This window comes from Phodopus roborovskii, unplaced genomic scaffold, assembly GCF_943737965.1.
Source record: "Phodopus roborovskii unplaced genomic scaffold, PHOROB, whole genome shotgun sequence".
In the NCBI taxonomy this organism is placed as follows: Eukaryota; Metazoa; Chordata; class Mammalia; order Rodentia; family Cricetidae; genus Phodopus; species Phodopus roborovskii.
The window spans coordinates 9,905,929-9,919,226 of record NW_026126482.1 but is presented as its reverse complement, the minus strand read 5'-3'; the positions used below and the strand labels follow the sequence as shown (position 1 = coordinate 9,919,226).

Here is a 13,298-nt window from a genome sequence, read left to right as displayed (position 1 = left end):
AAGCAACCCCACAGATGCTCAAACAACTGCCAAAAAAACAAAGCAAACAAACAGACCAAGGCTGTTTTGTGTATTGCTTACGAATCAGAAGACCTGTGAAATAAATGATGCTTATGATGTGATGTGAAAGTAAAAATGGGATTGTGGGGCAAAGAGGTACAAGCAAGGGCAGAGCAGGGGAGTGTGGCGGGTAGGAGGAGAACTAGGGACAGAGTATGACAGAAGACGCCCCAATGAAAGCCATTATTTTGTACGCTAACTTATAGTTAATTAAAAATAAACTACACATTATCTAATGACAGATAATAACTATGGTTTTTTGTTTGTTTGTTTTAATAAGGAAGCTGGAAATGCACTAATACGGAAAGGGGCTTTGGGTGTTGTTTTGCTGAGCTAGGTCTCACTATCCTGGGTTGGCCTTGAACTCCTGACTGTCCTGGGCCTTGTTCCCTAGCGCTGACTTGGCAAGGCAGCAGAACCTGCATAACATGGGAAGACCCGCAGGAACTATTACAATGAGAAGCCTCTTTGTGTGTGGTCTAAAGTGGCTGTGCATAGAAACCATTATGAAAACCAGTGCTAAGTGGAAGAAACCAGTCCCAACGGCCACACGGTCCATTTAAATGAAATTTCCAGAACAGTTAAATCCTCAAGGACAGAAGTAGATTACCAGACTGGGAAATGGGATGGGAACAAACTGCTAATGGGGATGGGGGGGAGGGTTCCTTGGTGGGTGGAGGAAAGGTTCTGAAACTGCATAGTAGAGATAAATGTTTAGACAGCTTCAACTGCCCACTGAAACGTGGACTGCCTGGGAAGGGTGTCTCAACCACATTCATAAAAGCTGGTCCAGGGCTGGAGAGATAGTTCAGTGGTTGAGGGCACTGCCTATTCTTCCAGAGGACCTAGGTTCAACTCCCAGCATCTAGCTGGCAGCTCACAGCTGTCTGTAACACCAGTTCCAGGAGATCCAACACTCTTTCCTGGCTTCCGTGGGTGCCAAACATACAAATGGTGCACAGATGTACAACCAGACAAAACACTCAGACACATAAAATGAATGAATGAATGAATGAAGTAACCATTTTTTTTACAAAAATGAGGAGGAAGTCCAAGCCAAGCAAAGGTTGCTCAACTTTCCATTCTCCATCCCTGCTGCTTTTCAAGTACACTTACTGGTCCAAGGCAAAGCTCACTCAGCATCACAGCCCCCTCCCAATACATAGCCCCAAGTTCACAGCAGGATCCAGTCTCTGGTTGGGGAAAAAAACCCTTAATCTTGAACAGCTCACTTTATGCTCCACGCTGGCCCTCACTCTTTCTGTTTTGTATTTCATCAGACACAGCTTCTACAGCCTGTGGAAATATACCCGAGTAGGAGAAATTTGACTCCTGCCTTTTCTTAGAAGTACACTTCTCTCGGATAAGAAGATCATTCAAAGTTTGGGATAAAATGAACCCTATCTGAACTCTGGAAACATAGTCAACCCTTCACTAACGAGGGGCAGGTAATTGGTAAAGTGTTCTACCTTGCGAAACAATGGATTTTCCCACTAAAAGAAAGGGTGAGTGTGTTTTATGTTCAAAATGAAGTTTCCTAACAAAAAAAGAAAGGGTAACACACTGAACCCTGCAAACAGCAAGGGAAAACTGAAGCACGTCCAAGTCAACTGACTCATGAGAGAAATTATGCTCTTGGCAAAACTATTAACACCCTCAGAAGACAGAGTCCTTCCAAGTTGCATTCCTGTCCTGAGTAGTCAGTAGCCTCCTTCATAAAAAACTACCTTCTCTCAAGTCGCCAGAGCCACCTGGGTCACCCTCAGTAACCTAGTCCTCTGTGCCCAGCTCCCTGGGCATCCACCTCCATCACCCAGTGGTGTACTGACTTGATGCTTCTCCCACAGGCTCCGGCCAAGCACCCCTGCACGCTCTCACCCTGCCCAAGGCACCCTCTTCTTTCTCCTGCAAGAGCATTATCCCATCCCCCTGCTCAAAAGACAAAGCAGTGCCCAGCTATCCAAAGAACAAAGGACACTTCCTAGAACTCCTTCCCCTCCTTTCTGTTACTACACACACACACACACACACACACACACACACACACACACACACACACACACACACACACACGGAGCCCAAGCCTTCCCAGTTTCCAGAGGCAAAACCACCTGATTCTTACTTCAAAGGAGTTCCCAAGTGTCCATAAATCACAAGGGTTGACAGCCGCATCCCAGCAGCAGTGAGGATGTTTGCTTTTGTTGGCTTTTGCCTTTGCCCAGTCTTCTGTAAGGGGAACAAGGGCCAAAGGACAGTAGGGGGCCAGGTGTCTTAGGCCTGGGTTTGGGCTCATGAGTCCTTGGAGGATCCAGGCAGCTGTCCCTTGGAAGCCACATGATCCCTGACCAACCTGGTCTACTCTGAAACCTGAGAGGACTCTGTGAAGAATTGCCTACCCCCAGCACAGCTTCAAATCTAATCATGGCCCTCCTCTCCCTAGACAGCTACACTGAGAGGACACTGGGACAGGCGGGCATCTGATCGGGAGCTCTGGGAGCTGGCCTCTGCTGCATAAGGGTCTGCAAAGAGACGTGCCCTGCACACTCTAGTCATCAGGGCAAAGGGGTCTCAAAGCTCCCAGCATGACAGTCTCGCCCTGATCCCAGCTGACCTAAATTGTGCAGAGACATGCAATGACCTACCACCCAAGCTGCTGAACACAGTAGAGAGCTGCCTTCAACTACACTCACTCCAAGAGTTGCGTCTCTGATTCTCCACGATAACATTGACCAGCGCTGGAGACAGTGTCAATCAGCTCCCACCTCAGGCCCCAGGCTCAGCAACACTTTGCTGTCAGTGGAGACCTCATGCCTAGTAAGTTGTGCATTGACTGTGAAAGCAAACTCAACATCCAGCAGTACTTGATGAAGACTTGCTCAAGGGTCTACGACACTTGGCTGGGGCTTGAGTGTGCACCTCAGAAATTCACACACTGAAAACTTAATCCTCAAATTTTATGTTAAAGTACTTAGAGGTGGGGTCATTGGAAGACAATTAGGGTTAGATGAGGTATTGAGGAGAGGGACCCATCATGGTACTGGTAGCTTTGTTAAGAACAGGAGCACATCTCACCAGGAATGCTTGCCCTGCCTCTCCATGAGGCCCTCACCACATACCAGCACCAGAATCATGAACTGCCAGCCTCTACAGCCGTAAGCCAAGCATTTATGTTTGACTGTGGATTTATCACAGGGCTTACGCACAGGGGGCCTGCACTAGCCCTTCCCCAGCCCTATTCAGTACAGCTCAGCTCCACTGCTCCACTCTGCTGTAGCGGCCGACACAAAGCCCTGGCTACAGGGCGGCTGCACAGCAGGCACCATCTGAAGACACGGGTGGGGAGGGGAGATGGAGGGCTCACAGGGTGGCCTCTTCCAGGGCCCAAGAAAGCCACATCTGCTCTGACCCTTCACAAGCCAAGCCGCTGCTCCCCGGTCAGCACTTTCTCCACTGTCCCTTCTGTGAGTGTCCCCTTTAAACCCCCCTTTTGTTTTTGTTGATTCCAGACCAGGTTTCTCTCTTTATCCCTGGATGTCCTAGAACTCACTCTGTAGACCAGGCTGGCCTCGAACTCACAGAGACCCACCTGCCTCTGCCTCCTGAGTGCCACTACCGCCACCACCACCCAGTCAACTCTCCCTTTTGTAAGGACATTGTTCCTCGTTGTCCTTACAAAGATATCATGGCATCACCCTCCAAAGGAAGGCCACATTCTGAAGAACCAGGAGTTAGGACCACAGCGTGGTTTTGCAGAGGGAACCACAATTCAACCCTGCTAGCATAACACTCATGTTGTAAAAAAAAGTCAAGATGACCCTCATTTTTAATACCTCTAAACTGAGAAGTCAGGGATGGAAGATGGTGGGTAAAGAGCCTGCATAAGAAATATGAAGAGCTACCCTAACCTGGCTGAGGTGGCATTCATCAAGGCTAGCACTGGCTGAGGTGGCATTCATCAAGGCTAGCACTGGCTGAGGTGGCATTCATCAAGGCTAGCACTGGCTGAGGGCCAGGCAGGTCCCGGGCGCTCACTGTCTCCAACACAGCTGAAACAATCAGCTCCAGGTCAGTGAGAGAATCTGTCTCAAAAATGGTGTGGTTTCCACACATATTCACATGGGCAAACACACACACACACTGGAAACTTGGGGCTGCAGAAAAAAGCCATACACCCCAGATTGCCATTCTTGTGGCCACTTACCGAAGGAAAAAGAATTCCTACAGTCAGGGTGTAATGTCCAGGATTTCAGTTAAGCAGAGTTGGCCAGAAAAACAGACTATCTGGGCAACACCGGAAAACACGATGGACCTGAGTAGGGACAATCTTCCACAGCGTTCACAGTAACATGAATGAAATACGTCTGGAGCAGAATAAACAGCAAATGGTTTAGACAGCTCAGACGGCAACCTGCCCCTCCACCACTCCTCAAGAGCAGTCTGAAAACCCAGAGGAACCAAGCTGAATTTCTCTGTCTTAACCTCCACCCCTCTAACTGCTCACAGAACACCCCAAAAGTCCAGCTGCACCCCTGACGCCCTCAAGAATTGTCAGAAACGGGCATAGTAGCACTTCTGCTTGGCAGAGGCAGGCAGATCTCTATGAGAATGAGGTCAGCCTGGTCTACAGATCAAGTTCCAGGACAGCCTGGCTACACAGAGAAAACCTGTCTTACAAAACCAAACAAACCAAACTGAACTGCTGGGGTTACTCACTAAACTGATTCAAGCCTGCTTTCTCACAAACTCTGGTTTTAAAAAACAAGATGAATCGTGATATCAGCTACCCCCACTCCATTAGTCTGTCCAGGTCCACCCACAGTTTATTCCAGGTCCCACAGGACCAACATCAATAGACAGATAAGTCTCAGAGGAAAAAAACCCTAAATGTTCTGACCTTGTCCATCCTTTCCATGTGAGAGCAATCATCTCAACATTGCCCATAGTAACACAGCACCCACAGGAGCCCTCGTCCACACAGCCCACTTAACCCTGTGTCCACACAGCTCACACGACTCCTCATCTACACAGCCCACACAACCTCCTGACCAGGAGGCTCACAGGACCCAGGAGACACCTTGTGCCCATGGCAGTCCTGCATTACAGGTGCACATTTCAATTTTTGAAACTTTCCTCAATTTCCTCTCTTGAACATTTTCAACCCAAAGTTGACTAAAAGTGGGTGCAGCATAAAGACAGCTGCCTTCCCGAATCTCTGTGAGTTCGAGGCCAGCCTAGTCTATAGAGCAAGTGCCAGGACAGCCAGGGCTCTTAAACAGAGAAACCCTGTCTCATAAAACAAACAAATAAACAACAACAACAACAACAAGATAGCTGCCTATATATATGGATAGGGCTCACTGGAGCTCCTGAATCCCAAACCATACAAGAAGGCAGCATCTTTATTAGGATGAAGAAAAACATGAAAGGCCTTGGTTGACGTAAGACTCCACTCTGCACCCTAAGATGTTATCTCAAGGACAGCCACTCAAAAAGAGCGGAGAATGGGAAGGAGCAAGTGCATCAGACAGTTTAAAGGACCACACACAGCACACATTACTGCTGGCACAATCCTAACTTGTCCTATCCAGAAAGATTTGAAAATCCCTGTCGGGATCCACAGAGCCCTGGGCTCATGGGTAGTCAGTCACGGTATCCGCGTGTGACTGCACTCGAGAAAGGACACTGTAGATTTAGCTTCCCAGCATGCAGATTGTCTATGGTTTCAGTATTCCAAAGCCTCACGTTCACTGTTCAGCAGACCACGGAGCTATGTTCTAGCAGGCACTGCCAATGAGCCCTGAAAGTGGCATGCTGCACACCAACTGCCATGCCCCCCTACCCTGCTCTGATTCCCGCCACTCGCTGTCACTTAGTCTCTGGAAGGAGACTGCATTCTAGCTTGTACTGACTTGATGACTGAGTCAAACTCCTTTTGTAAATTAGTGGCCTTTTGTGTTCATTGTTCTGCAAACTACCTATCTTACACCACTTAGGCAGTAAATAATACAACACAGTTGTCCCAAACAGGTCCCTCCCTGAGCCTGCGAATCTTGCTTTATGACCTGATTCTTCTCCTGGGTTAGGATGTGAGCACCCAAGCTAGAGACATTTCTGGTCAGCTCTCTCTGCTCTACTTATTTAATCATCCCCTTGAAGATAAGAAAAACTAGGGGACGGACAGCATGCACCTTCCCTGCTCAGTCCATCACTAAGACTCACTACTCAATCAACTCAGTGCTTACTCAGACTCCATACTCAGGGACGGATGGCCCCACCCAACTCAGTCCAGGTAATCTCTGCACTGACTAGGTGACCTCTTGCTTTCTCTACCTCACCAAGTCATTTATGGGTTAAAGTCCAGTGTTGCCTCATGACCATTCAGATTTCAGATGTGACCCACCCTGAAAAGCATCTTTGTGGCAGTAACAAGGAATTTGAGATGAACGCATCCAGGATTCAAGGTGAACTCTAATAACAGCCATCTGGACTGAAGGAGTGAGGCAGTTGAGGACAGGATAGGGTTAAACAGACCCGGGTGCAAGACAAGGAAACCGGGAGCCATCCAGAAGTGGAGGATGGAAAGAAGATTCTCCCAAACAAATAAATCCCAGACTGTGGACCTCACCACTGGCTGCCCCTGTACTTGGACCTTCCAGAATGGTGGGAAGACACATTTGTGTGATTCCACGAGTCCTACAAGACTCGCATAAGGTTTTCTGACTTATTTTCTGTCAGTACTGAGTCACAGATTTCTACTCTGTCCATGTTTGTCTCCCTGTCCCAGGTTTGGCCACTGGAGAGCCTTCAGGCTGACTGGCCCCTGTGTGCTCCCAACTCGCCCATTGTTTCAGACCGCTGACCTGGGGAACATGGCCCGGGCTCGGCTCGATCTTTCCTAGCATGGCTGTACCTTTAGTCATCGCTGCAAGGTACTCTGGCTCCTACAATGTGCAGCAGGGTTTAGCGGGATAGAGATTTGGGAACTGGGAACATTCCATGCTAAGAGCTGTTATGAAAAGAAGATCGACATGGTTTAAAACTATGGGTCTGCTATTGAGCGTTACAGTGTGGTCACGTGACGCCTCCAATTCCAACCCACTCCCCCAGATCTTCCCTCGACTTCCCCCACTGCACATGTGCATCCCCGCTCATTCCGGAGAGATGCCTGGTTGCAACACTTAGTTAGCATGCTTCCCATTTACTCACTCCCATCGTTTCTACAAAGTGCCCATTCCCAATGGAGACCTGTGCCATCAAGGTGAAGGCCAGGCATGTTTGCAGATGCTGTTTGCTTTTCCCATCAGCTGAGGCTACACAATCAAAGAATCACTCATAGGAACGAATTCTCTCTCTCGGACCCCACTGTTGCCCTGTCACCATTTATAATAAAATTGCTTACCTGCTGGCATTCAGTTCTACTCTCCTGGACCTCTTCAGGACTTAACATTACATTTTCCAAAAGTATCTGTTTATTTAATTTTAAACAGGGTCTCTCTACATAGTCCTGGCTGGCCTCAAACTCATAGAGATCCACCTGCCTCTGCCTCTCTGGTGCGGGGATTAAAGAGATGCGCCACCACACTGGGCTTTAACTTTGAATGAGTAGAGCTTCAACATGTTCCGAAAGGCAATACAGACAAAGGGTTCAAGAGTACCCTGAGGACAGAAGTCTCTGAACACAATAAATAGCTCCTGAAAGGGTCCCCAAGATGAGAACCAAACAGGGGTGTCCCCTTTGAACCCGCGTTCGACCCGTCGGTCAAATTAGACCACATAAACAAACGAGAAGTAGGTTTGTCCACACAGTGCTAGCTCAGCAAATATGCTCTGCAATCTCATGGGAAAAAAGAAATCGGACTGCATAAGCTAACGCCTATAAACTTACTAATAACAAATAACACACACATGAAAAAGGGCATCAAGGAAGCAATTTCCATTACAATAATACAAAGAGAGAGAGAGAGAATGCCTAGTCCCTGCTAATTGTAGAAGCAAAAGGCTGGAAAAACTGCAGACCAGTAAACATTGATGGATGAAATGAAGGACTCAAATGCATCTGTGTTTATGAACTGAAGACTAAACTGTAAAGAAACCATACCCTGAACACAGCCCCAGACTTATGAACTCCTCACCAAACCCCAGCTGAACAGCTGTGGCTACAGACATGGGCCGTGAGGCCAGTGAAGCCAAGGAAGGAAAGGGTTTTGTTTTTTTTTTTTTCTATTTTAAATCATTTTTAACTTAAATAGTCACATGTGCCTGGCAGCTCCTATATTCCGCAGCATAAAAGTTACAATGAGTTCAAGCCAAAACATTTCTGTAATTTAACTGTACATCCGGTTAGCTGTCCTTCCAGAAGGGTGTGGAAGCCATTAGGCTGGGGGTATTGGTGATGGAGGGGGGACCCTCCCCCTCTCCTGGAGGTTCAGGGCAGCAGCCACATTCTCCTGCTAATATCTCAGAAGTGTCAGAGTGCTTGCTGAAGCTCATTCCAACACAATTAAACACACACACACACACACACACACACACACACACACGTGCGCATGTGTGCGTGCACACGCACGCATGCACTTCCATAGGGGCTTAAGACCTTCTAGAGGCCAAGCTACTTAGTCGAATTAAGTTCATTTTTTTTTTCTGTAATTATTTCCTTCCCTTTGGCTTTTTGATAGGGTGTGGTATCAGAGTTAGAACTTAAAGAAAACACCCCCAAAAATCTCATCAGTGAGCCAACCAAACCCAAAACACTCTCTTTTTGAAAAGTGTTATGAAACCCTTCAACACGGTCTAACCAACCGCTTCTTGGCCTCTCTGTCAATATAACTTCAAACAGATTACACCCTAGACAGTTTTTATGAGCACTGCACATGTAAGCAGAGCTGTCCCGCCCTCGTTTCCAACTTGGCAGGCTCTTCAACAAAACCAAATAAATACATGCTAGGCAGAGAAGGGCCTCGGGAGCACCAGTCAGCGGCCGCCATAATTCCTGGGCTGCAGCTCCTCTAGTTACTTTGATTTAAAAAAACAAAAAAAAAAAAAACCTCCAAAAGTGGAGAGGTTACACCAACCATTGAGCCCTCAGTGAGACTAATGGACTAATGGATCAACGGAACAGTGCAAATCTAAGACCCCCCAAAGCCACAGGGGCCAAATGGTCCTTTTTACCCAACGGCCCTTCACACAAAATGACTGATAACCACATACACCCTGGAAAAACATAACCCTGGCTCTGCTTTAAAACCCTGTGTGTTTGGCATTGGGGAGGGGTCCCCTCTAAGCATTCACTGGAGTTTCCCAAGAAGAAAATTGCCTTACAAAGAGCAGTCCCAGCCAGGGAACCCCGAATGGGGTGCAGCAAACCCAGTGGTCACCACTGGGTAACAAGAAAAGATGCCTACCATTGTTTCCTCTCCAGGTCCCCAGACAAGCGGCAGATAATTTTCAGGAGACCTATGTCCCCTTAGAGAACCATTCATAAACCTTCAGGCAGGCATAAGGTTTAGTAGTAGTGGTTGTAAGCAGCGCTTCCTAATGACACCTTCCCATACTGGCCTACCCCACAACCCACTTTAAAGGAGAGTCTGTTCCTGGGTGAAATACCTCCCAAGAGGATTCACCTCCCCTACCAATCAAAGGAGCCAAGCCCTGAGTATCTATCACATTTCCTTCAGAAAAGATTCCTCCCAAAACAGCCCTACAGGATGTGCTCCTGCCAAGCTTCTCAGTCCCCCAGGTGAAGTCTAGGCTGTTTAAAGGGTAAGAGTGAGAGCCTCAGTGCAGGTCACACAAGCGCCAATGACAGCTAGGCTCCAAGTAACCAAGAGACACAACGGTCACCAATAAAAATAGACCTCACTCTGCTGCCTTCATAAGTCAGCAGAGGACATTCATTAAAACTGCTCTCACAAACGCAAAGTTTTAAGCCAGTGGTTTTGTTTTTGTTTTTGTTTGCCATGCAAAAATACCAAGCAGTGTTCTTGTTGGCTTTCTAACTATACCGGGTTAACTACATCAAGTGCAGCCACAAGGCTGGCGATGTGTAGCTCAGAGACAGAGTCACAGCCTAACATGCACGTGGCCCCTATTTCTGTCTCCCCAGCAGAAAATAATGTTTGGGGCTGTTTTGTTTTAAATGGAACCTGGTTGGTTGAACCCCTTCCCTGACACTGTGTATCCCACAATCAACACTGGAAAGTTTCAAATGTAGCTCTTCCTCGCTTGGCACTCTGCCATTATAAGGAAAGCATGTTGTACTACCTTCACAAAATCTTTCCAGTTTCCAGTCTTCCTTATCTTCTAAAAAGACTGTCATTGGGTATTGTGACCACCACTCCAGGGATCTGGGCCAGAAGCAAACTGGGCCCTGCCAAAATGAGTGGCAGGAGAAGGCTAAAGCTCATCATCATTCCTGACCCCAGCCCCGACCCCGAAATCTAAGTCCAGAATCACAGAACAGGTATTTGTGTTCTTAGGGAATGGAGGCTTCCTATGAAAATATCAGAAGAGAGCATACACTTTTAAAATAATCTTTCCGTGTGTTTACATAGAACGCCCAATTGCTAAGACTCACTCCTAGACAACAAAAATGATCTCAAACACCCAAACTTCCTGTATAATTTCTAAATCTGTGTGTGTGTGTATGAGTATGTGTATGTTTGTGTATGATGTGCATGTGTCTGTGTGCGTATATGTGAGTGTGTGTGTGTGTGTGTGTGTGTGTATATATATGTGTGTGTCTGAATCTGTGTTGGTGTATGTGTGTGTGTTTTGTTGACTTAACTGGCAAGCATCCAGAAAGAAGAGAAACCCAGCCTTCTCTTTCTATAGAGGGAGTTTTGTTTCACTAGCAAAGAAAAATTACTTCCACATATAACTCAAGGGGAAAAAAAAGGAAAGAAAGAAGGAGAGAAAGAAATTGCCTCTGATGGCTTTCTTCATCAGATGTGTTCCTTTCCACCTGGGAGGTACTCAAACTGCTACATCCAAAATGCAGAAAGACTTTTCTGTTCTGGTTACAAACTCGTTTTAAGTGACCAAGGTTTCACACTACTTCATCACCTCGGACCTCTAACCATGGCAGACCCCATCCCCCCACCCCAGCTACATCTCAAGAAGCCCCTAGGCTGTAGGATTGGCAAGGGCCTCCCGGCTCCCAGCAAGGCCGAATTCCCTGTGGAGGCGACCACTTTCCGACCCCGTAGTTTCCAAAGAAATTCTTGATGGTAGAGTAAGGGAGAATTCTTGCAGGGACAGTTTGGTAATGACATCAATTTAGGATAAGCCGTACTCTCTCAACCTGCGCTCAGCAGTTCCTGCCTTGGTGGACAGAGGTATCAAATGCAAATCAAGTCATCAGAAACGGTTGAAGCCATCAGCATCAGCTTAAGGCCAAAAACCACCCCCTGTCCCTTCCCCCAAAGGCTGCTTCATCATTTTTCTCCTCCTTTGGGCTGGATAACAAAAAGTCCGCTGCACAGCGGGGACTCAGGAAGAGCCCGGAACCCTGCTGCCTGCCCCTGATCCCTAATTCTCACCTGCTAGAAGGAAAGCTGGAGGCTGGGGGACACCGATGCCCCTGTCCCAGTATGATGCACCTCAGGCAGTTAGAAAACTTAAGACAAAAGTCTTGAGCCCCTCATGTCCCTGGGCCTGGAGCTGCGCCTTCCCTCACCCAAGCCAGCAGGGTGCGGAGATTCAGGCCACAAACCTCCTGGCCAGTAGATGCTATGGGGTTAGCAAACTGGGAGGATCGTGGCCACCTCCTCCGGCCACCACAATCATTTCTGCCCAAGTATTCTCCAAAACACTTCTGTGCTCGTTGACGGGGCTTCCTGAGCCCTGACCAAGTACGCGCCCACTTCCCCAGAGGAGGAGGAAACACTACTGGGGGTGGGGGGGGCACTCTCCTTTCAGCCGTGCAATATCACGTCCTGGGGGCCAAGGCCCCACTACACAGGGCCCGCCAAACACCACTTTGGCAACAATTACAACAAAGAACCTCGGAAAACCAAGACCTCGGACCGTGAGTCCCCCACTGCCCCTGGGAAAAAAGACTAACTCGTCTGGCGGTAGATGAGGTACAAGGGATGCATGTGGACTGGAAGGGTGATCTGGGAAGAAACGCCGGAGTCCGCGTCTTGGGACACACGGAGCACGTCTATGGGTACACATCCCGACTGGGAAGCACTTAAGAAAAAGCCCCTGCCGCTGCCCATCCCGGCCTCTGGAAACACTTAGTGGTCCCTAGAGCGCATCTCATTGGAACCAGCCTCAGGCGACTAAGGGCAAGGGCCCAAGCTGGCGCCGAGAGAGAGGAGCATGGCCTTGCTGGCGCCCCTCGATCGGGAACACCGGCGCCCGCGAGGCGGCCAGTAGAGAGTGGCTGAGGATTGGGCGATGCCCGGAGGGCGCACGCAGGGTCCTTACCTGCGGTCCAGGGTGTCCAGAGCAGGAGCGCGGCGGCCGTCCAGAAAGCCCTGGCGCACAGAGGCGCACGCCTCGGCCGTACCCAGCCCCGAGCCACGCTGCGGGCCATGGGTGCCGGGTCGCCTGCTGGGCGCTCGGCCTTCGGGCTTCGCGCCAGGGCGCCTCCACCCCTCCCCGCCACGCGTCCGCGCTTTCCTCCCCTGCGCTTCACAAGCTGGTTCCTTCGAAGGCCAGCCTGCCGTCCCTTTCTCCCTGCCCCGATGCGCCGCTTGGCTGCAGAGGCTCCGGAGAGCGGGCTCGGGCGTCCGGCCGGCCGCCGGGACGAGCGCGGGGGGCGGAACGCGGGCGGGCGCGCAGGAGGCAGGGTCCCCGGCTCGCCCGCCCCGATGGGCAGAGAGGCCGGCGCCGGCGCCCTCTGCCGGAGCGACTCGAGGGCGGCGACCCCAAGGCGCGGGAAGGATCCCTGTCCGAACCCCTGTGTTGTCCAAGGCGCTGCCTGTTGCCCAGGCCCTCCCTCCATGGCTTGGGGCTTTTAAGCACAAAAGTGTAGGCTCTGGTTTGTCCACTATCCCAGGGATCCGAAACTGTTGCCACCCACCATCAGGGACCTGGAAACCTGGAGACCTGGGTCACAGATCAGAAACTAAACACTTAAGGAAGCCAACCTCACCTCCACGAGGGGAACTCATTTACCAGGTCTTCGAAATCCTGGGCAGGGATGCGCGAGAGGTGAGGTGTTGACTTTGAACAGATGTTCCAGAAAACAACTGGCCGGGTCCCCACAGGCGCTCTGCCAAGCCCCTTGGGAA

The 13,298-nt window shown here is 49.5% G+C and overlaps 1 protein-coding gene across 1 annotated transcript in view; it reads right to left on the bottom strand.

The window, feature by feature from the left end:
- Nucleotides 1-12,896, bottom strand: part of Ror2 (receptor tyrosine kinase like orphan receptor 2) — a 168,498-nt gene extending 155,602 nt beyond the window's left edge. The window contains exon 1 of the mRNA XM_051194274.1: nucleotides 12,490-12,896. Within this exon, the coding sequence (XP_051050231.1) occupies nucleotides 12,490-12,598 (109 nt within the window). The 5' untranslated portion in view covers nucleotides 12,599-12,896. The remainder of the gene's footprint in view (nucleotides 1-12,489) is intronic.
- Between the last annotated feature and the right edge of the window lie 402 nt (nucleotides 12,897-13,298).